The sequence below is a fragment of the Culex pipiens genome, chromosome 2 (genome assembly GCF_016801865.2).
Source record: "Culex pipiens pallens isolate TS chromosome 2, TS_CPP_V2, whole genome shotgun sequence".
NCBI classification, from domain to species: Eukaryota; Metazoa; Arthropoda; class Insecta; order Diptera; family Culicidae; genus Culex; species Culex pipiens.
The window spans coordinates 135,618,021-135,644,412 of record NC_068938.1 but is presented as its reverse complement, the minus strand read 5'-3'; the positions used below and the strand labels follow the sequence as shown (position 1 = coordinate 135,644,412).

Here is a 26,392-nt window from a genome sequence, read left to right as displayed (position 1 = left end):
TGGTATTACTTGGGAAAATAACAGGAACCAAAATGTACCCTTGGTTGCCCAGTAATAGATGGTAAAATACCATGAAATCATACCAAAGTCTTGTATGTTGAAGGGCACAACTATACCAAACCATGTTATTCCAAGGGTAAAATAATACCACAAAATAAAACCATTTCAATACCAAGTTGAGGTCTTCTGGATTTTTGAACATTGGTTGAATACAAAAACTTGGTATTGCCATGGTTTTATTTAAAGATATTCCCGCGCCCTTGGAAAATCAGATTTTGGTATTCCTACATACATGATTTTGGTATGATTTGATGGTATTTTACCATCTATTACTGGGCAACCAAGAGCACATTTTGGTCGCTGGTATTTGCACAAGAAATCTACTCACCTGATGATTCCATGTTGTTTTTAGTGATATTCTTCACCACATCGAATGCATTTGTCATTGATGAACGGCCTGTGCATGAAGTTCTTGAAGCTACTGAAAAATTAAAAGATTGAAAAATAAGTGTTATTAAAATGAAACTGGATTGAAATTCACCAAAATTCAATAATCTGTCGATTGACTCGTTTTTCAAAGTAAATGGTTATCCCGACATAGAGAAATTTCAACGATTTAAAAAAAATCTCAGAGAGTATGTGTAAAAAAAATTAAAATCAGCTTTAACATTTTTCGGTTTTAAGTCATTTTAGCGCAAAATTAATTAGCTCGTCATAATTTATAAAAAAATTCCCATAGTTTCAGAGGAATTTAATGAAACACTTCAATACCAAAATGTGGCATCCTGACTTAGAAAATTTTCCACAATTTCAAGTCATTTCTCTTGGGGGTATATCAAAAATGTTTAAAATCAAGTTTGAAATTTCCGGTTTTCAATGAAAGCATTCGCTTTGAGACATCAATTTAGCGCAAAATTAATTATTTCGTCAAAATTGGTCAAAATTTTCTCATAGTTTCAGAGGAATTTGATAAAATACTGTAATACCAAAAGAATACCAAAATGTGCAATTTTGCAATGTCAAAACAATACCTTAAATTGGTATGATACCACATTTTGCTCTTGCATAATCCTTAAGACAAATTTTAAAGGGTCCAGGAATACCAAAATTTGGTATTGATACCAGAGAAAGGTATTATTACGCATTTCCCTTGTTATTTACCCATGCTCGGGTTAGGGAGCGTTCTTTTATTACGTAACGCAGTTGGGGGGAGGGGGGTCGGAATTTGTATGGAAATTTTGTTACGAGGGGGGGGAGAGGGTCTAAAAATCCGATTTTTTGCGTTACGTAATAAAAGAACGCTCCCTTAGGCCATTAGGATGACTTAGAAACGTTTAAGGATAATCCGAAAAAAGGCAAATTTCGTCGATTTTCTCTAGACCACTGGTTACAAATTCAAGAAATTATACTTTACGTCGCTTCAAACTATCGCTCCGGGAGGCGTTTTCGATCTTTTAGAGTAAAATAGTTTGGGGTTTTAAATTTTTGCCTAATATATCGAAGTTTTAGTAGAAAAAAACCGATCGTCCATGATTTTTTGCAGATTTTTCGAATGAACATTTCTCGAGAAATGATTGGATTACGAAGCTTGATCTTGAGTTGGAGCCAAAAGCAAATCCTATACTTTTCTTTAGTAAAAGGGCAAAAAAGTTGATTTTTAACATGCCGTGATTTTCCGTTTCGGTGCGTCGAACAAATCAGACTTTATTTTCATGAAATCGTATGTCGGAATCATGTTAATGAAACTCTCCCATTTTTGGATCTAATTGTTCGCCCTAAAGGATGCCGTTGAAGATCCTTGTTGCAAGATTTTTGAACGAAACTAGAGTGTGATTGTTAAACTGATCTTAAAAAAGTTCGTCAGCGCCGAACTTTCAAAAAATGATCACGGTTCCTACTTTTCTTTTACAGTTTATTGTATGATCAATGTGTTCAATGATTTGGTAGTTTTTTGGCAATTCGATGCTAATGAATTATTTTAAGAAAATCTACCACAGATCTACCGAAATCTACCGGTTTAGGTGTCCGAATGCGTAAAACGGTGAGGCAATCCAAACCTCTTTTTCCACCTAAGCTCCCATCCACTCCAGGACTCAAATTGACGACCTTTAGATTGTGAGTCCAATTGCTAACAAGCAACTCTACCGATGCAGGTTTTTCCCCAGGGAGACGACTCCTACACCTGGACTTACATGACCACCTAATCCTTGGGTTAGACCCAGCCAAATGTTCATGTTCGAAACCCCCTAATACGGTGTAAATCACCCAAGAAGTGCAAATCCCCGTGTAGAATCGCTGAATTATAGTGGCAAATTTGGACCGCAGTCTGATTAGGGCTTTAGGCTTGAACGGATTTGACAAAATGCATTTTTCCCTTGTCAATTGGTCTTGGCTAACATATGCGTAATCCTCAAAAGCTTCTCTTTCGAAACATAAAACCCAATGTTTAGCTCAATTAAAATTTTCAAAAACTGAATGTGAATTTCCAGAGAATTTCAAACTGGAAACGTGTTGCTTTCCCCGTCTTTCGCGCTGTCTCCCCCACTCTCCCACCCACCTTGTCGTCGTCCACTCTGGGGACATTTTTCACAATTAATTAATCTAAAGCCCTCGTTTCTCTCCGTTTCTCCCCAACAGCCCGCCGGAGAAGGTCTCATCGGTAATGTCGGCAGTGGACGTATGCCGCCAGCCGTTAATCGACCTGCATACGTAGCAGACAAACTGGGCCTCGCGCAACAGCAACAGCAACAGCAAGGTCCTCAACAGCAGCAGTCCCAGCAACAACCTCCCCAAGCAGCATCCAATCAGCAGCAACTCCCCGGCGGCGGCGGCGGCGGCAATGGTGGGGGTGGGCCCCATCTGCAGAACCCCAATGGCCAACAGCAGCAGCAGCATCATCCCAGCAATCTAGGCCCCCACCGGGACGACGGTTCCAGCGGGTACGGAAGCCCGGACTCGGAAACGTTCGAAACGCCCACCTCCGCCCAATGACGGCCAGTCGTGCCCTGATTCTGCGAGGCTCGAGGAGCGGCGACGACGGCCATTTAGAATGGGCGATTGACCCCAGCTCGATTGATGATGTTGGGGAAGGATGGGAGGGTGGGTGGTTCATTACTAGAGGATTGTCGTACCGATCGGAAGGGTTCTACAAAAATGTGTGTTCTAGGTCGAGAGAGAAAAACTGTGTGCGACTCTGAATTGGTACGACGCTGAATTGACTGTACTGACATTTATTTGACATTTTATTTGATAAAATAATTAGTTTCGTGCAAATAGCGCGTGAAAGATCGTGAAAGATAAATAGTAACAACTCTTTAAAACTCTTCTTTTTTACGCGATCAAATAATATGTTTTGTTTTGTGGTTTTGTTGAGCGATTTAGCAGAATGCATTACTGTGAAAACGATTGTATTCAACAAATAAGGGAGCGTTCTTTTATTACGTAACGCAGAAAATCTGATTTTTAGACCCCCCCCCCTCGTAACAAAATTTCCATGCAAATTTTAAAAATTTCCCTAAGTGATTTTTTAAATGCAATTATTACATTTCAACTTTAAAGCAGCAAATCAATTAATTTGGGAAACAGTAATCTATTTTGCTGAGAAATTCTGAAAAATGTTTGAAAACCTTGCATAGGTACTTACTCATTTTGTCAAGGTATAAAAACCTATGATCTAGAAAAGTTATTAGTGATTCCATAGTTGCTACTCCGTTATTAAACCAGGACCTCCTAAAATTGGTTGCATCGGCTGCGTCTCTGGCTGAGTATCACGTGAGTTTTGAGCTGGGTGCTGAATAGTGGTTCGCAAAACGGCCTCAATTTTGAACTGTCAAAGTGGAACCAATTTACTGTTCGCCAAAAGTAGAGAGTATTGTTATCGATCATTAAAATTTTTGTAATGCTTTTTTGGCACACCCAGAACTGGGTATCGGCATACGAAAGGATAAAGAGCACGATTCGGTAGTAAAATGGTACTGTGTGCGGACGGAGAGGATAAATCCCGAAATTACCGAGAGTACTTTACTCATGGTTCATCTTCAAAAAAAGTTCATCCATCAAAAAAAAAAGTACCGGTACCGAGACTCGAACCCAAGACCTTCGGCATATTGAACCGTGCCTTTTCCGTATGGGCCTCCATGGTTCGGTAACTAAGTACATACCATACCAATCAGCTTAGAACACCATACGCGGTGCCCGTGCTGTATCAAGAAGGTTGTTCCATGTTGCTCGGTTCTGGGCTGCAGCTCGCCAGTCTCCTAGGTTGCAGATCTTTCTTAGGTCCGCCTCGATCTGATTTCCCCATCGTGCACGCTGTGCTCCTGCTCTTCGGCCTGTGCCGCCATCGGGTCGCGCGCGGTCAAAGAGCATCCTGACAGGATGGTCTTCGTCCATCCTCGCGACATGGCCGGCCCACCTGAGCCTCCCGATTCTCGCCAGGGTAACGATTGTCGGTTCTCCCAGCAGCGCGTGCAGTTCGTGGTTCATGCGCCTTCGCCACTCGTTCTGAGCTGTACGTACTCCACCGTAGATCGTTCGCAGCACCTTCCGTTCGAAAACTCCAAGGGCTCGTTCGTCCTCTTGCCGCAGCGTCCAGGTCTCGTGGCCATAGAGGGCAACTGGTCTAATCAGTGTCTTGTACAGGGTCAGCTTCGTGGCGCGTTGCACTCGATCAGATGTCAAGGTTTTCCGTAATCCAAAGTAGGCGCGATTCGCGGAGTGGATACGAGTCCGGATCTCTAAGCTGGTGTCATTGTCGGCCGTTACCAGCGATCCCAAGTACACGAATTCGCTCACCTCCTCCAGCACATCGCCATCCACAGCTAGAGGGGTGAGTCTTGGGGGGTCAACGTCCTTTGAGCCCCTCCCTTTCATGTACTTTGTTTTCGTCGTATTCATGGCCAATCCAATTCGTCTTGCTTGCGTCTTTAAGGCGGTGTAAACCCTTTTCACCGTCTCTAGGTCTCTCGCTATAATGTCAATGTCGTCCGCATAAGCAAGAAGTTGGACTGTCCTGTTGCAAATCGTGCCTCTCGTGTCTATACCCGCTCTTCGCACAACTCCCTCAAGTCCGATGTTAAACAGCGCATTGGATAAGCCGTCACCTTGTCGTAACCCTTGGTGCGATTGGAAGGGGCCCGCTAGCTCCCCTGCCACTCGCACGTGACACATCACACGATACAAGGTAGCCTTGATCAGCCGAGTCAGTTTGTCCGGAAATCCGTTCTCGTGCATGATCTGCCATAGCTGTTCGCGGTCGACTGTATCGTACGCTGCCTTGAAATCGATGAAGATGTGATGTGTGGGCACGTTGTACTCACGGCATTTCTCGAGGATCTGCCGGAGCGAGAAAATTTGGTCCGTGGTGGCCCGAGCGCCAGTAAACCCCGCTTGATAGGGGCCCACGAACCTCCGTGCGTACGGTGTCAGCAGACGGCAGAGGATCTGGGAGAGGATTTTATAGGCCGCGTTGATAAGCGTGATGCCGCGGTAGTTGCCGCAGTCCAGCTTATCGCCCTTTTTGTAGATGGGACACACGACACCATCCATCCATTCTTCTGGTAGTTTCTCCTCCCTCCAGATCTTAGAAATCACCAAGTGGATCGCCCTCGCCAACTGCTCTCCTCCATATTTGAAGAGCTCACCGGGTAACTGATCTTTACCGGCGGCCCTGTTGTTCTTCAGCTGCCTGATCTCCTTCTTCACCGTCTCCAGATCAGGTGCCGGGAACTGTTCGTCAGCAGCGGGCGGTCCAAGTTGGGCTTCAAAGCCGTCTCCATGCGCTACATCGCCGTTGAGGTGCTCGTTGAAGAACTGCTGCCACCTGTTCAACACCTCGCCTTTGTCCATAAGAAGGTTTCCCTCGGCGTCCCGACAAGTGTTGGCTTGCGGCGCATAGCCTTTGCGGGACCGGTTAACCTTCTCGTAGAACTTTCGCGTCTCGTTCTGCCGGAACAGCTGCTCCATTTCGGCGCGATCGCGATCTTCCAGCTGGCGCTTCTTGAGCTTGAAAACCGTTCTCTGCTGTTTCAGCGCTTGTTTGTATCTGGCCACGTTCTCATCAGTTGCAGCTCTCAGCTTCACCGCATAAGCTGCTTTCTTCTCGTCAAGTAGCCGCTGACACTCCTCGTCGAACCAGCGCTGCTTTCCAACTCGGACCGTACTACCTAGCGCGGCTTCAGCGGCACTGCCGATGGCCGAGCATATTCTGCTCCATCCATCGTTGAGCGATGGTAGTGCTGAGCCGCAGCCGTGTCCTGCAGCCGCTCGGTGTTGAACGGCGGTGGGAGCCGGCTCCGTCGTCGGTGGTACGTCGTCGACAGTTTTGAGTGCATGCTTGCACCCACCAGGTAGTGGTCCGAGTGGATATCCGCACCGCGGTACGTGCGGATGTTCCGTATGTCCGAGAAGAATCGGCCGTCGATGAGGACGTGGTCGATTTGTGTTTTTGTTCGTTGATTAGGCGATGTCCAGGTGACTTTGTGGATGTCTTTCCGGGGGAAGAATGTGCTTCGTACCACCATACCGCGGGAGGCTGCGAAGTTGATGCACCGCTGGCCGTTGTCGTTCGTGACGGTGTGCAGGCTGTTCGGCCCGATCACCGGCTTGTACATCTCCTCCCTTCCTATGCGGGCGTTCATATCTCCGATGACGATCTTGACGTCCCTCTGCGGGCAGCTGTCGAACTTCTGCTCCAGCTTCGCGTAGAACGCTTCCTTCTCGGCATCGGATGATTCCTCGTGTGGGCAATGTACGTTGAAGATGTGATAGTTGAAGAAACGGCCTTTAATCCTCAACCTACACATCCGATCGTCGATCGGCTCCCAATCTATCACACGACTCCGCATCTTGCCCAACACTATGAAGCCGGTTCCCAGCTTGTTTTCGGCTCCGCCGCTCTGGTACATGGTGAGCTCCAAAGCATTATCCTCCCACATCTTCGCTCCCTTCCAGCACATCTCCTGCAGTGCTACAACATCGAAGTTGCGGGGTTTGAGCTCGTTCAACAGAGCGTACTCATACCCATCGAAACGTAGCGATCTGCAGTTCCATGTTCCGAGTTTCCAATCGGTGTCCTTTTCGTGCCTAGGTCTATGCCGTTTGTTCCGGATCCTTATTCCTTCTTGATTGTTCGTAATGATTTTGATTTCGGTATGCAGCCGGATTGGGGCTGCGATACCTAGTCTCGGGGTGGGGCTGCCACCTTGAAGCTACCGAGACCCAGCTCCGGTTTTCTCTCGACACCGTAACGGGGGCCTTTCTCACGAGGCCTAACGGCATAGCTACACCCTCCGAAGAGGATGGAGCCCCCCTTCCCTGTCAGCATACTACCATAGTTCCCACCGGGGTTGGTTACCCGATCTCTCCAATGGTTACTAGTATCCCGGCTAGCGCCGCGGGGAGGCCAGGGTATCGGAGTTACTGGACAAGAGGCTAATGGACCGCTTGGTGGGTCTATTTTATTCCTGCGGTACTCGAAGTACCTATGGTACGCCATGTCCAGTCATTCGCCAACCATAACTAACTAAGTAACTAAGTGGTGGTCATTTGTCCATATAAGCCACTCAATAAGATAAACTGTTCCAATGAACGAATGAACACGCGAGAGGACTATACTCTCGCAAAATAGCACTTTCCTCACGTTTCTTTCCGTGAGGACTATCCCCTCGTTCTTTAACTTTGGGTGCAGTAAGAAAAAAGTCATGCTTGTGCTTAAACAGCCTCCTTCTTTGTAGATGTAAACAAAGTGGGATCATTCGAAAATCACGTTACGCATTCTCTCTATTCATCACCCAGGTTTTGAGGGGTTAGTAAGATGGGTATGAGGTCTGGATTCACCGTATTCACTATTATGTGACTATGAGCAATGTGTTATGGGTTGAAATTTTAAACACCTTGGGCAGCCAGCTGCTGTAACAGCAATTCCATTTGAAAAGGGCCTAAAACGAAAAAAAAAGTTCTCCGATCGGGCTCAAAATTGTTTTGGGGGTTCCAAAGCCGAAATAATTAGACTAGTTTTTTTTTTTTTTTTTTGTTCGGCCGTTAGGGTGACCTACACCATGCTAGGGTGTTCCCAAAAACTTCAATTTTTTGTCAATTTTCGCAAAACCCACATTTTTTAAAAAGGCATAGCTCCGCACCATTTCAACCGATATTAGCTGTCGTGGACGCAAATGAAAGGTGATTAGTTTGGCTTTTAAGAAAAAAATATTTGATCCGAAAAAACCAGCCAAACATTTGAAAAAGTGGCATGAAAACTTTTTCGTATTCTTCTAAGTCAGTCCCCCCCCCCGGAGGAATTTAGCAATTCTTATGAATGAGGATAAAATCCAATGTTTTTGAAAGGTTTTGCCATAAAACTTAAATCCCTTGAAACTTTTAAGCTAAATATTGTTTGAACTAACGTAGATTTTTTTTTAAATAAGAAACCATTTTGTATGTCTCAACATTTAATCTTTGAAAGTGGCTTAAAATATAGCTGATAAAAACTAAAAATTAAAAAATGTTTAATGAAGAAATGGGAAAGTTCCGTCGAATTTTGTAGAAATGAGACGAGAAGGATACATTTTTATGAATTATTTCAAACGTGAATAATTTTTATAAAATAGTAAAACAAAGGTTTTATATATTTTTTGGAGTTTTGAACACCCAAAGTTAATGAACGAGAGGATAGTCCTCACGAAAATAAACGTGAGGAAAGTGCTATTTTGCGAGAGTAAAGACCTCTCGCGTGTTCAATGAACAAAACCTATAAGAAACTTCTATTTTGAGAAAAAATCATAGGACATAGGAAAACTTTCTCGAACAAGAGTTAAAAAGTTGAAAATAAATAAATTGAATTTATTGAAATTTCTTAATAACTTTTTTGTATCGCACATAACTCTGTCAATTTCTTACAAAACTATAAACTTTTGACATGAATTGAAAGCTTAAACATTAAACTATGTTTGGCTGATAAGGGTATTTCATCAGATGAACTCTTCGAATCATGCTGAGCGTTTTAAAAAAATATTTTCAACCGGCATTTTCAAAATGTTAGGGGTAAATTGATTCCCCTTTCAACATTTTGAAGAAATCTTAAGCAAAATGTTTCTTATTCATCCAAACTTTTAATTTTCTTTTAGTTACAGCAATTTCACATAAAACCTGTACGTTTGTGTTCAAAATATAACAAGTTTAGTATAAAAAATATTTAAAAAATTAAAATATTCTTGTTTAGACCAAAATTGAGCATGTTTACAAGAGCTGGTTTTTTTGTTTACAGCCATCCCTCATATTCGGAACAGTTTACAGATCGGGCAATGTTCAAAAAATCATAGCAAATCGGTATTTGAACTTAATGATTTGCTTTTACCTTCATTTGAAAGCTTTTCATGCGATCTTTCGAATGCTGTATCGAACAACTGCAAATTTTAACTTTTATATCAAGTTTTTGAAGAAAAACTTTGACCCTTGAAATCCACAAATTCGGAACACTTTTTTCTTACGATGTAAACAAACTTTTTTTTCTCCCCAGGAGTAAATATTTTTTACAAAACAATGACTTCACACTCGGAAACCAATAGAACTGAAACTTAGTGATGTTTTATCCATGGTCTGATAACTTTTTTTGTGAAAATATCAGTTAAATTCAGGTGTTCCACAATTGTGGGAGGCACAATAACATCCCACAATCATGGAACAGGCAATTTGGAGGCAGTGTTTTGCTGCTCTGCATAAAATAGTCTTGAAGTGAAGTTTTTTGTTCAAAAAGTACTACTTTCACTAGTGAAATAGCAAGAAAATGTCCAAATAAAGGTCCTAAAAATAGTATGGTCGAGAGAAAAGCTGCATTTGGCATGCTACTGACAAATTATCACAAAAGTGTTCTGAATTTGTGGGTGTTCCGAATATGTGGGGCGGCTGTACAAAACATTTGAAAAATGGTTCAAATTGCAATAAGTTATGTACAATTATACTATAGGAAACTATGTACGAAAACCCAGCCCAATTGATCAATCTTGAGGCTGATTTCAGTGACTGTAAAAATGCAGGGATCAAGTCTCCCCAAACGCATTTTTTTAAACAATTGATTTTAAAAATAGTGTAACGATAAATTTATCGTCAAATGCGTAAGGGTTTTGGAGTTGATAAGTTTATCAAACAATTCAAGTATAAAAAATATTTTTTTGAATAATTTTTAAGTGTTTTCTATACATATCAAACAAAGAAAAAAGATCTCTTGGAGGTTTTTTGCAGCTTTTAGAAAAAATGTTTTTTAACTCAATCCAAACATTTTTTATTTTTTTTCTCGGTTTTCTACAATGAGTTTTAGTGAATTTCGCACAATTTTCTATAGAACAAAGCTAATTGTTTTACCCACATGCTGACGAGATACAGGCTTGGGATCAAGTGTCCCCACTCTCCCCTACTCTCGGTAATTTCGGGATTTATCCTTTCCGTCCGCACACAGTACCATTTTACTACCGAATCGTGCTCTTAATCCTCTCGTATGCCGATGCCCAGTTCTAGGTGAATGAATCTATGAACATAACTAAACTTGTTTTGAAGGTAATATTTTTACTAAGTTTTAAGAGTTTTTTGGGTTCTCTAAAAAATGAGCAGTTCATTAACAATGAGCTTTCTGAAATCAATTTCAGTTAATTTTAACATTGTTTGAAACTTAAGTAGTTCTTTAATATTTTGTCCTAATTTTCAAGAACTAGCTGTTCTTCATTATTGTTTATGTGATTTTCAACGCTGTTAAATGCATTTCATATAGTTTTCAGTTGCAACGGCCTTACTTTACTCGTTAAAAAAACTATCTTTTGAACATAGTTTCCTTAAAATAATTCAATTGTTCGAGTGTGTATTGTTTTATCCTTTACTCATTTTTAATTTTACCTCTGGAAACTACAGGTAAAAAAATCATCTCCATTACACCGATCAACAATATTTCTGCGCAGGCTCAAATCGAAAAACGTTTCCTTTGAATTTTTCAAAAAATATTTAAGACAGGGAGAAATGGGTTTTCTCCAAAGTTTATATGAGGAATGAGTGCTGTTCGCTACTCCCACAAATTGCATGCAAGTTTTGGGTGTATGCAAGAGCCCGCCCTAATTCTCCAAACAAACTTTGAAGAAAAACCATCCGGCTCTGTCTAAATATTTTTGAAAAAATCAAAGTGCACGTGTTTCCGGGGACCCCAATCTTTATGCTTCCCATCTATTTAAGCCTGTGCAGTCATTTTTGTCAATTTTTGAAGGTCAGTGTTATCTATCTTTCCATCCAAGCAAAGATTCATGGGCACTTTGAATTCGGAGGCGCACACAAGTTTTTCAATAACATCATTTTGTAGACATTTTCCAGAACAACGAGACCACAAAAGGATGTTTTTGGTTAAAGTTACAACCACAAACACACAGAATTAACCACGCTGCGAACCCAAAATTGCAACTTTGTATACAGATAGTCTAGTCGAGCTCTACGCCAGAAGAGGCACACGCAAACTGGTAAAACAATTCCCTAAAATCAAAGATATGAAAACGAATCTACTGTTTAACTTGTAGCATTTAAGTGAAACACGTTGTTATTTGATTTGCATTTTTTCCACACTGTACATATTGACACCGAAAGAAGTAAAAAGGTAAAGTAGAAGGAGAAGAAACATTGAGTAAAAAGTATTGCCATCGATAGAAAAATTTATATTAAAATTAACTAAAAGATTCAGATTCATATGCAAAGCGATCTGCGCTGTCAGAGCGAACAAAAGAAACGAATTAATGTAATTAATCGGTAAGGTAAAACTAAACTATACGATAACAAAAAGAAGAAGAAGCAAGAAACAAAACTAGGAAAATCGTTTTTAAGGAAGGACTTTAAATTTAAAAAAAAAACATATCTCTCTCTATGTTCCATTACGTTTCCTCATTATTATCGAACAATGCTGACGCTAGGTAACTGTGCGGTGTCACACGAGCACATACACTTCTGTTTCCCAATTTGTAGCACTTTGTTTAGCCCCAGCAGCCAGTGTTGTACTTGTTGTACAAATTGTGCAAGTCGCGTTTTCTTTCAAATGATAAAACGAAAGTGTAAAACGAAAATGCAATGTTGATAATACGAATGTGTATGTTAAACAGGAAATAAAACAAAACGAACAATCGATTGAGCAGAATTGTTTAACCCGGGCATGGTCTTCGGGTCTATAGGACCCAGTAGCACTATAAAAGTAATTGTAACTTTTGACCAAAAACACCTAGAGATCTGAAATTTTGTGACTTTGTGTATCTTACTAAGACACACATTCTGGCCAAAAATGAACTTCCGGTGGCCACCGGAAGTGCCCACCAAAAAAAAACTGACACCAATGGTATTCCGGGTCTATAGGACCCAGAAATGTTTTCAGCTGCCAAAATTCGAGATTGTAACCGATTTTGGATGTCTTGACCGCAAATGAAAGGCTAGGATGTCTACTTTCTAAACCCAACCGGCAGAACCGGTTTTGGACACCGTGGCCACCGGGAACCTGCTACAACCGAAAAAAGTTCTTTTTGAGGCCCCTACTTTGAGGACCTGTATCTCCGAAACGATTTCACATAGCAGGTTGCTTCCGGTTGCATTCGACAGATAATAACCTGAATTTTAAGCCCCAGAAAAAATAATTGGTCCATAGTGGCCACCGGTTCCGGTAACCCGGAACTTCCGGAAAACTTGATTTTTGCAGTTTTTGACATAAAACCGTCACACAGACCAGTATTTTGAAACGGATTATTTTCCAAATCATTGCAGAAGGATACTACATACTACCCCTGACTGTTTGGTATCGGTTCTGGCCAACTCTGGCCAATCCGGAACCGGTTCCAGGGTACCACTAAAACGGTTCCAATAATTGTCACGCTAGAAACCCGTCATGTTGCATATAAAACTTCATGAAATTGCATGTTATGACCATCTGAGGTCATGCCGATGTCCTCTGACCCATCCTGGTCACTCCGGAACCGGTTACCGGTGGCCACTGGGGGACACTATCGGAATATGCAATGAACCCTATCATCCGACGTATCAAACTTCATGAAATTGAAAGTTATGACCATCTGAGGTCATGCCGATGTCCTCTGACCCATCCTGGTCACTCCGGAACCAGTTACCGGTGGCCACTGGGGGACATTATCGGAATATGCAATGAACCCTATCATCCGACATATCAAACTTCATGAAATTGAAAGTTATGACCATCTGAGGTCATGCCGATGTCCTCTGACCCATCCTGGTCACTCCGGAACCGGTTACCGGTGGCCACTGAGGGACACTATCGGAATATGCAATGAACCCTATCATCCGACGTATCAAACTTCATGAAATTGAAAGTTATGACCATCTGAGGTCATGCCGATGTCCCCTGACCCAACCTGGTTACTCCGGAACCGGTTACCGGTGGCCACTGAGGGACACTATCGGAATATGCAATGAACATCCGACGTATCAAATTTCCAGAAATTGAAAGTTATGACCATCTGAGGTCATGCCGATGTCCTCTGACCCATCCTGGTCAATCCGGAACCGGATACCGGTGGCCACTGGGGGACCATATCGGAATATGCATAAACCCTATCATCCGACGTATCAAACTTCATGAAATTGAAAGTTATGACCATCTGAGGTCATGCCGATGTCTTCTGACCCATCCTGGTCACTCCGGAACCGGATACCGGTGGCCACTGGGGGACACTATCGGAATATGCATAAACCCTATCATCCGACGTATCAAACGTCATGAAATTGAAAGTTATGACCATCTGAGGTCATGCCGATGTCCCCTGACACAACCTGGTTACTCCGGAACCGGTTACCGCTGGCCACTGAGGGACACTATCGAAATATGCAATGAACCCTATCATCCGACGTATCAAACTTCATGAAATTGAAAGTTATGACCATCTGAGGTCATGCCGATGTCTTATTACCTAACCTGATCACTCCGGAACCGGTCGCCGGTGGCCACTTGGGGACACTATCGAAATATGCAATGAACCCTGTCATCCGACGTATCAAACTTCATGAAATTGAACATTCTTACCATCTGAGGTCATGCTAACGTCCTTTGAACTTATCTGGTCACTCCAGAATCGGTTACCGTTGGCCACTTGGTGACACTCTCTGAGTATGTAGTAAACCCTATCATCCGACGTATCAAACTTCATGAAATTGAAAGTTATGACCATCTGAGGTCATGCTAACGTTCTTTGAACTTATCTGGTCACTTCGGAGTCGGTTTCCAATGGCCACTTGGGGAAACTTGTGGAATATGCTAGAAACCCTATCATCCGAAATATCAAACTTCATAGAATTGAAAAATTATTTCTATCCAAGGTTATGCCGACCTAAACTAACCTTACCTGATCAATCTGGAACCGGTTACCTATGGCCACTGAGGGCCACTCCGGGACCGGTTACCAGTGGCTTTTGGGGAACATTATCGTAATATGCAATGACGGCATATCGAACAACATGAAATTGAACAATATTACATCTAAGGTAATTACGCTAACATCCCCTAACTCTATCTGGCTTTTGGAATCGGTTACCGGTGGCAACTGGTGTACACTTGTGGAATATGCGGAATAGAAACCCTATCGTCCGACATATCAAACTTCATGAGGCCGCCTTTCTCTCAAACCGAGTGTTGCCGAGATTTGGGTGCAGAAACTCTTTCATCTAACCTTTGATATTGATATTTTAGAAATTATAGACACGCAAAAATCGGTATTTTCTCGGATAGCTAAGCTGCACTATTGGCGTTAAAATCCTCTAAATGCGAATCCAAACATGTTTGGAACTTGCTACTCGGCATGTTGTTTTGGGTACCAGGATACTGCGGTATTGAAGGCATTGAAATGGCTGATGAACTTGCCAGACTAGGCCTATCAAACATATTCGTGGATCCCGAGCCGTTCCTTGGAATCTCAAAACGAGCCGTGAAGCAAGAAATTACTAATTCGTCGCTTGTGTGCTATCTATCTCCTATCTTTTTACAGCAGACGTGTTACAAGATAGCACAAGTGACGAATTGAGGACAATCGCAGTGGCCATCGTAAACCGATTCCGAAGTGACCAGATAAGTTCAAAGGACGTTAGCATGACCTCAGATGGTAATAATGTTCAATTTCATGAAGTTTGATACGTCGGATGATAGGGTTTATTACATAATCAGAGAGTGTCACCAAGTGGCCACAGGTAACCGGTTCCGGAGTGATCAGGTTGGGTCAGAGGACATCGTCTTGATCCCAGATGATCATAACTTTCAATTTCATGAAGTTTGACACGTCGGATGATAGGGTTCATTGCATATTCCGATAGTGTCCCCAAGTGGCCACCGGTAACCAGTTCCATCGAAAACCGGTTCCGGGCCAGGTTAGGTCAGAAGACATCGGCATGATCTCAGATGGTCATAACTTTCAATTTCATGAAGTTTGATACGTCGGATGATAGGGTTCATTGCATATTCCGATAGTGTCCCCCAGTGGCCACCGGTAACCGGTTCCGGAGTGACCAGGATGGGTCAGAGGACATCGGCATGACCTCAGATGGTCATAACTTTCAATTTCTGGAAATTTGATACGTCGGATGATAGGGTTCATTGGATATTCCGATAGTGTCCCCCAGTGGCCTCCGGTAACCGATTCCGGAGTGACCAGGTTGGGTCAGGGGACATCGGCATGACATCAGATGGTCATAACTTTCAATTTCATGAAGTTTGATACGTCGGATGATAGGGTTCATTGCATATTCCGATAGTGTCCCCCAGTGGCCACCGGTAACCGGTTCCGGAGTGACCAGGATGGGTCAGAGGACATCGGCATGGCCTCAGATGGTCATAACTTTCAATTTGATATGTTGGATGATAGGGTTCATTGCATATTCCGATAGTGTCCCCCAGTGGCCACCGGCAACTGGTTCCGGAGTGACCAGGTTGGGTCAGAGGACATCGGCATGGCCTCAGATGGTCATAACTTTCAATTTCATGAAGTTTGATACGTCGGATGATAGGGTTCATTGCATATTCCGATAGTGTCCCCCAGTGGCCACCGGTAACCGGTTCCGGAGTGACCAGGATGGGTCAGAGGACATCGGCATAACCTCAGATGGTCATAACATGCAATTTCATGAAGTTTTATATGCAACATGACGGGTTTCTAGCGTGACAATTATTGGAGCCGTTTTAGTGGTACCCTGGAACCGGTTCCGGATTGGCCAGAGTTGGCCAGAACCGATACCAAACAGTCAGGGGTAGTATGTAGTATCCTTCTGCAATGATTTGGAAAATAATCCGTTTCAAAATACTGGTCTGTGTGACGGTTTTATGTCAAAAACTGCAAAAATCAAGTTTTCCGGAAGTTCCGGGTTACCGGAACCGGTGGCCACTATGGACCAATTATTTTTTCTGGGGCTTAAAATTCAGGTTATTATCTGTCGAATGCAACCGGAAGCAACCTGCTATGTGAAATCGTTTCGGAGATACAGGTCCTCAAAGTAGGGGCCTCAAAAAGAACTTTTTTCGGTTGTAGCAGGTTCCCGGTGGCCACGGTGTCCAAAACCGGTTCTGCCGGTTGGGTTCAGAAAGTAGACATCCTAGCCTTTCATTTGCGGTCAAGACATCCAAAATCGGTTACAATCTCGAATTTTGGCAGCTGAAAACATTTCTGGGTCCTATAGACCCGGAATACCATTCGTGTATGTAGAAAACGAAGACCATGGCCAGGTTAAGAAGAAGACAACCGTGTAAATATGATTTTTTTTCCTATGAAAAGCTGGTGCAAAATAAAAGATGTAAAAAATAACACTGTTTATCAATGAATCCGAAAAACTATGGACATGGAAGTTTCACATTAGGAACAAAAGATTTTTTTTAAATTATGTTATTTATTACAAGAAAATGCAATACTGAACTAAAACTAAACTTTTAGTTGCGTAATTCGAGCATCATAAATACATCAAAATCAGTAAACTAAGTATAGGATCAACTGACATTCCGTTAAATAGCATTGATTTACTAGAATTTTGCGTAACCTTCATTCATCCAGAGTATTCCATTTTGTTCTAAATTAATCCAATCAGCAAGCGACAAATTAAGTTGCTTAAACGCCCTAATCACCATGTCAGTCTACACAGTTTTTTATTCACAAGCCTAAACCTAAAACTCGTCATGGCGCGTGAGGGCCTCGCCGAAATCTGTCGCCTGCGAGCCCACAAACAGGTCGTACTTTTCGACGATTTCTTCTTTGGTCAGCTTCTCGTCGGCGTCCGAGTCCGCCTCGTAGATCAGGTGGCGCGCTTCCGCCTCGGCGTGGTCGAAATCGGCCGGGATGATCCAGTCCTTGACCTCCTGGTGGTCCATCAGACCGTCCTTGTCCTTGTCACTAAAAGAAGAAAGTTGGATTAAAATAAAGGCTTTCTATCCTTGATTGCTTACAGTCTACGAGCGACGAAAATTTGTGAAATTTTGTTCTAAATTTTGTACGTTTTTCGAAAAAAACAAACTTGCAAAAAATCAAACAAAATTTCGAATTGAATTCAGAGTTTGAAAAGTATTCTTCGAATACAAAAAGAAGAAGAAAATTTTATATATTTGATGACTGATTAAAAAAAAACTTGAATTTGCTGAAGTTAAAAATGAACTAAAGATTATTTTGAATGTTATGATATTTTACCTGATTTTTTAAACATATTTTTTACTTTTATAAATGTAACTGCACCCAAATTGTAGTTTATGCAACAAGTTGCAAAAAAGGATTTTTTCAGCACGAGTCGTACATTTATCCAACGAGGTTCACCGAGTTGGATAAATACGACGAGTGTTGAAAAAATCAAGTTTTGCAACGAGTTCCACACAACATTTTTTGCAATTCCGAAAAACACTCTTCGAATTGAATTATAGGTCAAACGTCCATGCTTTTAGTCAATAAATCATTTAAATAAAAAAAATAAAAGTATTACTTTTCCAAACAAGTAATGAAAAGTAAAACTTTTCAGCATTTATTTTGAAAAGGGTTACTATTCGATTCTGTTATTTTCGGTAAAGAAAAGTAGGCTGTTTCGTCGTTCGAGAATAACAGAAAAAGTAAGGAGTTTTACGACGGAATTGCAAAAAAAAAATATGTTTTATAATTCCGCAAAAATTTAGTTCTAAGCTTGTTGGTTTTCCTATCTTGTTAGCATAAGAGAGCACAGAGGCATCGTAGTATCGAAAAGTAAATTTATTCAATATTTTTTGTTTTGAACAGTGAATTTACTTAACTCATGGATGTTTGACATATAATTCCATTCAAAAAGCGTTTCCCGAAATAAAAAAAAAAGAAATAAGCTACTTGTTGCAAAACTTGTTTTTTTCAGCACTCGTTGTATTTATCCAACGAGGTTTACCGACTCGTGCTGAAAAGATCTTCTTTTTGCAACTTGTTGAATAAACTACTATTTTGCAATTCCGTTGCGAAACTACTTATTTTCGAATGACGAAACGGCATTCTTTGCATTGCCAAAAAAAAATTGGTACTGAAAAATATTTTTAACATCTCTTGGAGTATTTCGATATTGTTTTGGAGATTAACTCTTATCTTGACTGAACATAACATTTAAGCGGAGAAACAAACGATGTACGAATTGTGTTGAAAAAATCTTCGTTTGCAACTCGTTGCATAAACCTTTTTTTTTTGTTGTTGTCCTTAATACTAAAAAACACGGATTTTAGGAGTTTAAAATAATAAGGACGAATCAACGATACAAAATGGCTTTCATGGCTATAGTATTTCCTCTGAAAATTTAAGCTGATTTAATAAGAGATCAATTTTGATAATTTTCCTCTTGCCCCAACGAGTTTCATTAATTGAATAAATTGACGTTTGTTTTCAGTTTAGTTCCCAATAAAAAGATACATTAAATTATTTTGTAAAAAAAACTCTTCAGACACAGTTTGAATTATTGAATTACTTGAAGATTTACGAATTTATTAAATGTGTCTCACACATCAAATAATCCGATGGTAAAATCGCATGCAAAAGCATGCAAGTCACCTTTGTGAGCAAAGTCACATAATACACACTGCACGTACAATTTTTCTACAAACACAATGCGGACTGATGCCTTAACCCGCTTGGCTAACCGGAACGTTGAAGAGTGGGAAGGATAAACGCCCATTTGGGCAAGTGGGTTTCTCATACTGAAGGGCTACATATTTCTGGGTGTAATATTACATAAAATTCCATAAAATAGTGCAAACTTAACTTTACACCCTGCCCTTTTACATGCAGCTGGATTACTGATTTTTGCTGTGCATAAGCTACAAAAAAAACTTTTTTTCTTTTGATTTTTTGGAAAATTTGGCAGGGAAGACATTTAACTACTTCATCAAGAGCAAATTTCCTAAAATAAATTTATCATCAAAATCCCCTGACCCATCCTAAAACACCCTGACCTTACCTGACTATTCCAGGTTTTCCTTGACTTTTTCAGAGATCGACATCATGTTTTGAATAAAATTTTCATATAGACCTTAACTATGCTTAGGGCTTGTGTGGGGTCCTCGCGTAACGGACGCAGCTCGTAAAAGCCGCCGATCGTCCACCCGTCCGCCCACTGACCGAAGTCCGTACGCTGGTCGCCCCGGAACACTAATCCGGTCCTCCCGGAACCACTCGCGTCGTGCCGCAGCTCGTCGCTGCGTGCACTCCTTCACACTGTCCGCATGAGACTAACTCTCTCGCGTCCTTTCCCTCTCCCACACAACTTCTCTCACATAACTTGTGCCAAGGGGCAGCACACTCGGAGGGTCGGACCCTACAATCCCCCCTTGGTTTTATTTGAAAGATATGACCTTAGAGCTTAATGAAGTTTCTTGTACTCATACAAGCGCACCATAAGGTTTTGAGTTTATCCTACCAATACAACCGGAAAAAAACGGAATCGACGTAACACCTTATAATGTGGCCCTCTTAAACCTTGCGGTTTCGTCAACGGATCCACAGGCGTGTATCGTTCTTTTTGCGACAAGACTCCGCCTCCCGGGTCTCCTAAGTGTGAAGGTATGGCACGGGGAGAGGGCACCGAATACCTATAATAACACTTAGAATTTTTGCGTCTGCCTCGGGATTCGAACCGGCGACCTCTGGATTGTGAGTCCAGTGCGCGGTCCGGTTGATCCACACAGGCAGACCAATACAACCACACTTACTAATATTCGCAGAAACCATACATTCGAGCGTAGTTTGTTGAATTGCTCATTGGTACCGTTCAAAGTAAACTCTTCTCTAAATCGATGTTTTCCAAAGCAAGACTAGATGAAATAGACGCTTATTCGTTAGGTTGAAAGTTCCTTCTCACATGTCTGAAAAACTAGCAGTTTATCGAGTTAAATACTAGCGTTGCATATTCATATGAAAAACTATCTGGTATAAATCCTCCTTTTTAATTTAGTTTTTAATAACTCTGCAAATATTCCAAATAATCAATTTTGCTCCAATCCATTCTCTCTTCGTTTTTTTTTCAAGTATCTTGAATATTACATCCTCATTCATGTTGTTTATATCTATATATGGAAATAGCATCTTAGTCAATCGTGCCTCTTATTTTGCATAGCAGCACTTTACCGTTCAATCAAACAAGTTTCTATCAAAAGTGTTGCAAAACATTTTGTTTGTTCTGAATGTATCCTATTGTGACAAGAAACGTGACTAATCGTGCCATAGTAACAAAAGTTAGCTTTGCTTAAACTTTTTTTTTTTTTTTTTGAAATTGGTACATAATTCTTAAATATTCCTTTTGTTGAACTACACGAAACAAACGATCTACACATTTCAGCATAAAATCTATTATTTAAACATGCTCCGTTACCGAATCCGCTTAATGCCTTTCCAATTCTAGGACAATTTTCTTCATTGCAAAACACATCTAAAAATCCGTCTTATAATCTACTCTAACGATTACATAATTCTATACCTCAATCAATCAACATGTTTTGACAGAAATATAGACAAATCCTTGTTGTATCAATATCAATTCGTCCAAGTTCTATCTTAGTAATATCTAAAGCCCATTAGGCACTCAATTCTCCTACACCACCTATGTCAGCAAGAAAACTCTGTTCCACAATTTTCCAGTATGACGTTGACATAATTCATACCTATCGTATTTTAGTTCAGCTACTAAAATCTAAACTAAAGCAGAAATTTAAGTTACACTCGGGATACAGATTTATTATACTTATTAAACTAACAAATGGCAAAACCATATTTATTTACTTTTTATATCAACGTATGTTCAGAAGCTTTTCTCTTCATTCTCTAATGATTTATGGACGAACATGGATGTGGATCACTATTAAAGCTTTCTACAATAAGTGCTTCCGTAAATCAATTCATTCTTTTGTACTCTTCAATAATGAATCATCAATCATTAAAAAATCATTCTCCTTCATCCTTAAATTCACCATACAATACATTCACAGTGTTCTTATAATTGTTAACACCTCTTACAACTGTTCTCAAACCAACATGGCTAAACATGCCTGAATAGCTTATTTTTTTATAGATAGATGTCCCTAAAATCCACTTACTTTCGCAATCACCGTTATATTACTTAACTCAACTACCATGCCATCCTAATATGTTATACTAACTAATCCATGTAACCTTCTGATACAATCCCTAAAGAACTCGTTAGCGATCTCACCCAATGTTACTCCAGTCACATAAGCTAGAGATAGGCACATTTCCTTTAATATTCCGATTATGTTTACTAAATCATGTGACTCAATCTTCAACATAATAAATTCTATTGATTACTGTGTTTTACTTAATCTGTGTTTTCAGTAACTGTGTTAAACTGTGTTTTCAGTAACTCCTAACAATGTTTGAATAAAGTGACAAAATCTCCAACAATTTAACACCTAAATTTGATTTTCTTTGACTTCCCATTGAACACAATTACCATAGTTAAGCATCACTTGGAACTGAATATTTTACTAAACATTTGGCTCATTCAAATCTACCGAATTAATGTCACTCTATCAATAACCGTATTGTGTATACATTTAGATTAATCACTCCAAATCTAGAATCAAACGCATTTTCCACAGTATCATTTCCTCCAATAACTACACAAATAATAAAAATAAGCATTCGATTTCAACTGATCCCCGCAATTATTCTATCATTTTACAAACATTTTGCTACTTGTTTTCACTACTGAGCATTTCCAAACTGTTTCATCCAGAGCACACTGGATCACAATGGTCGATATCAACAGCCACTGACAGTTATTTTCTATACCTGTTACACCCCGATACAATTGATTTTAGAACATATATGTTCTCTACCATCTGAAATCACACTTACTATGACACCCGTGGACAATATATTTGTCCACCACCTGTACCGACAGCTACAGGGACAATTAATTACAGCTAGACATCTGATTACCTTCCGCAACAGTTACAAACAGCTCAATGACTATTCGTATTCAGCTAAATGACTTAAAACTTTACCCGTGAACATATTAACACCACCTATAATAACTATAGGAATAGCTCCAATCAGTTCATGAACAGCTAAACAGCTGAACATTTTACCCGTGAACAACCATTTGTTCACCACCTATAATAACTATAGGGACAGTTCTAATCAATTCGTGAACAGCTAGACAACTGAACATTTTACCCGTGAACAATCACTTGCTCACCACCTATTATAACAATAGGGACAGTTCCAAACAGTTCGTGAACAGCTTGACAACTGAACATTTTACCTTGATTTTACCAACAATTTGTTTACCACCTAAAATAACTATAGGGACAGTTCTAATCAATTCGTGAACAGCTAGACAACTGAACAACTTACCCGTGAACAACCATTTGTTCACCACCTATTATAACAATAGGGACAGTTCCAAACAGTTCGTGAACAGCTTGACAACTGAACATTTTACCCGTGAACAACCATTTGTTCACCACCTATAATAACTATAGGGACAGTTCTAATCAATTCGTGAACAGCTAGACAACTGAACACTTTACCCGTGAACAACCATTTGTTCACCACCTATTATAACAATAGGGACAGATTCAATCAATTCGTAAACAGCTAGACAACTGATCACTTTATCCGTAACACTTATTGGTGCACTAACTGTGACAACTATAATAGAGACTTTTACCCGTGAACCACATTTTGTTCACCACCTGTTTCACAACAGGGACATTTAACGATTCAACAACTTCATGTTATCACCTTTTGATTTACAGGAACATTTTACCCGTGAACACCTTCATGTCCACCACCTGCTCAACTACAGGGACATCCACCCGTGAACAACCTCATGTTCACCACCTGTTCAATTACAGGGACATTTCACCCGTGAACAACTTCATGTTCACCACCTGTTCAATTACAGGGACATTTCACCCGTGAACAACTTCATGTTCACCACCTGTTTAATTACAGGGACATTCACCCGGAAAGGTTTCACCCGTGAACAACTTCATGTTCACTACCTGTTCGACTACAGGGACATTTACCCGTGAACAACTTCATGTTCACCACCTGTTCAATTACAGGGACATTTCACCCGTGAACAACTTCATGTTCACCACCTGTTTAATCACAGGGACATTCCACTCGGAACCAATCCACCCGTGAACAGATTTCTGTTCACCACCTGCAACCAATGTTACAGGGACATTATCCCGTGAACAACTTCCTGTTCACCACCTGCAACCAATGTTACAGGGACATTTCTCTTGGTGGCTGCCTGTCTAAACACAGAATAAAACGTCATCAATCATTACACGCTCCACAAGTAAGGTTGTCCTTGTCACGCGTCAACTGCTACAGAAATCCTAGTTTAAAGAAAATCGTTTCCTTTCTCAATCGTTTGAAAACCGCAACTTTTAAATAATCCTACGTCAAAACAGTTGAAATTCATCGTCAAAACTAGTGTAGTCGAAATTATACGTCAAAAACTATGTAGTCCTACGTTAAAGCAATCGAATCCTGCGTCAACATTATTGTAATCCTACGTTGAAATAATTTAAGTTCTTCATCAAAATTACTGTAGTCCTACGTTAACCACAGAATTCTACACCAAAACAATCTGTCATCTATTCGTCTTGATTATGCATGGGCCACAAAACGCACCCCACCATGTGACGTTTCTCTTATATGTGTGTCGAGAATGCATACACACAACAATCCATGCATCACTGCAATCGTCATGATCTGCCATGATCCTTCTTGCCCTCCTTCTCAGAAAGATCTGATCGAAAGAGAGAGAGAGAGCACTTCATCTTTCCTCCTCTTTTTTAACAGAATTTGAAAACAGCGCAACTGTCTTCAAAACAACGGCCCAACTTAGCACCTGCTGAGCTTCAAATACCTGTTGTTAATCCTCGTCGCCAACTTTGTGGGGTCCTCGCGTAACGGACGCAGCTCGTAAAAGCCGCCGATCGTCCACCCGTCCGCCCACTGACCGAAGTCCGTACGCTGGTCGCCCCGGAACACTAATCCGGTCCTCCCGGAACCACTCGCGTCGTGCCGCAGCTCGTCGCTGCGTGCACTCCTTCACACTGTCCGCATGAGACTAACTCTCTCGCGTCCTTTCCCTCTCCCACACAACTTCTCTCACATAACTTGTGCCAAGGGGCAGCACACTCGGAGGGTCGGACCCTACAGCTTGTAATTTATTTTTTTTTAGTTCGCCTAATCCAAGAATACTGTAAAATATTCTTTGAATCGTACGATTCGGTAAGTACCACGAAATGCCGCTAATTTTCAAATTATAATAGGGCCTACCAGCTAGTATAAACCGCGTGAAGCTACAAATAGCATTTTTTGCAATCTGGATCAAATTATTTAAAGTATCCTCGACTTACCGGAAGTTGTTAAACGTCTCCCGCTCATGCTTCACCCACTCCGGCTCATCCTCATTATCCTCAGAGCTTCGGTACATGTCCCCGATGTACTCGTCCACCGAAACCTTTCCATCATGATCCTTGTCGATGTCCTCAATCGTTTCCTGCACGACAATATCCCTCATGTAGGGACTCTCCTCCGGGTGAAGAAACTCGGTAAACTCCTCCCGCGACAACTGGTCATCCCGGTCCCGATCGGCAACGGCCCACCGACGACGATCCCGCGTCAGCATGGACTTGTACGAAAAGTGCTCATCACCTTGCTCCAGATCTTTGGGGTCCATTTCGTCCAGGAATCCGTACACGTTCTTGCGGTACGAATCCCAGTGGATCTGCTCGGTACCATTTGGGTTGTGCTGCTTCCATTGTCGGCCCACGTCGTCTTCGATGTACCGACGCTGCGTATACTGTATCCACGCCTTCAACTCAGCCTGGTTCACAAAACCATCTTTATCTGTATCAATTTTATCTACAATGACGCTGCAAAACGAGAACGCATCAATTAAACCTGCCACAAATCAAGCCCTCAACAGAATTAACGACTTCCGCAAGTCGCGTCAGACTGGGTACAACAAAGTGTGTCATCTTGCCAGACCCAGACTGACAAAATTCCTTACCCCAGTCTCCGGCGGCTCTCGTCCGGTTCCAGCTGGTCAAAGGTTTTGGCGTCTTCGCCCAGAAACGCCTCGTGGTCGTACTGTTTGTTGTGCTCGTCGTTCTGGAAGTGCTGCACGTGGTTGATGATTTCATGGTCCAGCACGCGCTTCTCTTCCGGCTTTGGGATTGCCGAAACGGCACAGTTGAACAGCAAACAGACTGCCGTTGCGAGCTGCAGGAGAAGCATTTTCGGTTTTTGGGAAGATTTGCGATTCGGTGGAGGGGTTTTCACTGAAACGAAATGTTTGAAAATTTGAGTTATTGGATGGCAAATTAATTTCATGTTTTCAATTTTTGCCAAGATAGCTAAATACTACTGACAAAATCTTCTATTTGCAACGAGTTGAAGACAACATTTTATCAATAATTTCAATTTTTTTTATAAAACTACTAGGGTAAAATCTCATATGTTTGGTAGGTTAAGCACTCGCTCCTAACTCCATCCGATTTGCTGATTTTCGCTATTTTAACAACTTATATTGTACAACTTTTGATAGAAACTTGGTTGCTCACTTCCTATTGAGCTATTTATCACTTGCTTTCAGTTGAAAACTTTTTATGAACTGTAATTGAACGTCAAAGTGCTGATATGACAAGATTAGAGGCACGATGGAACTAGATGTGTATAGTATAATTTTTTTATGAGGCAATATTGGATCAAGTATCGTAAAAAATAATATAAAATCTTCATCATGAGCCTCTGATATACGAAATATATATCTCCTTTTGAATAAAATAATGTAAAATATTAAAAATTATTATATTTGGAGAATTTTACACTATCACATATTGTTTCATTAA

The 26,392-nt window shown here is 41.1% G+C and overlaps 3 protein-coding genes across 8 annotated transcripts in view; 2 read left to right on the top strand and 1 right to left on the bottom strand.

Annotated features, from left to right (window-relative positions):
- The window catches only part of LOC120417566 (LIM/homeobox protein Lhx6-like), a 237,262-nt gene extending 233,821 nt beyond the window's left edge, over positions 1 to 3,441 (top strand). Inside the window, exon 7 of one of the 4 annotated variants that reach the window (XM_052707906.1) lies at positions 2,638 to 3,441. In XM_052707906.1, the coding sequence (XP_052563866.1) occupies positions 2,638 to 2,991 (354 nt within the window). In that variant the 3' untranslated portion in view covers positions 2,992 to 3,441. The remainder of the gene's footprint in view (positions 1 to 2,637) is intronic. The other 3 variants (XM_052707907.1, XM_039579661.2, XM_039579660.2) reach the window with 3 other exon arrangements.
- LOC120417552 (endoplasmic reticulum-Golgi intermediate compartment protein 3) overlaps positions 1 to 26,392 on the top strand; it is a 302,890-nt gene that overhangs the window by 225,706 nt on the left and 50,792 nt on the right. The gene's annotated exons all lie outside the window — the stretch shown is intronic.
- Positions 16,880 to 26,392, bottom strand: part of LOC120417560 (calumenin) — a 35,326-nt gene continuing 25,813 nt past the window's right edge. For all 3 annotated transcript variants that reach the window (XM_039579651.2, XM_039579650.2, XM_039579652.2), the window contains exons 2-4: positions 25,552 to 25,822; positions 24,896 to 25,414; positions 16,880 to 17,396 (exon numbers count right to left, since the gene is read on the bottom strand). In XM_039579651.2, coding sequence (XP_039435585.1) covers positions 17,171 to 17,396; positions 24,896 to 25,414; positions 25,552 to 25,778 — 972 coding nt within the window. In that variant the 5' untranslated portion in view covers positions 25,779 to 25,822 and the 3' untranslated portion in view covers positions 16,880 to 17,170. The remainder of the gene's footprint in view (positions 17,397 to 24,895; positions 25,415 to 25,551; positions 25,823 to 26,392) is intronic.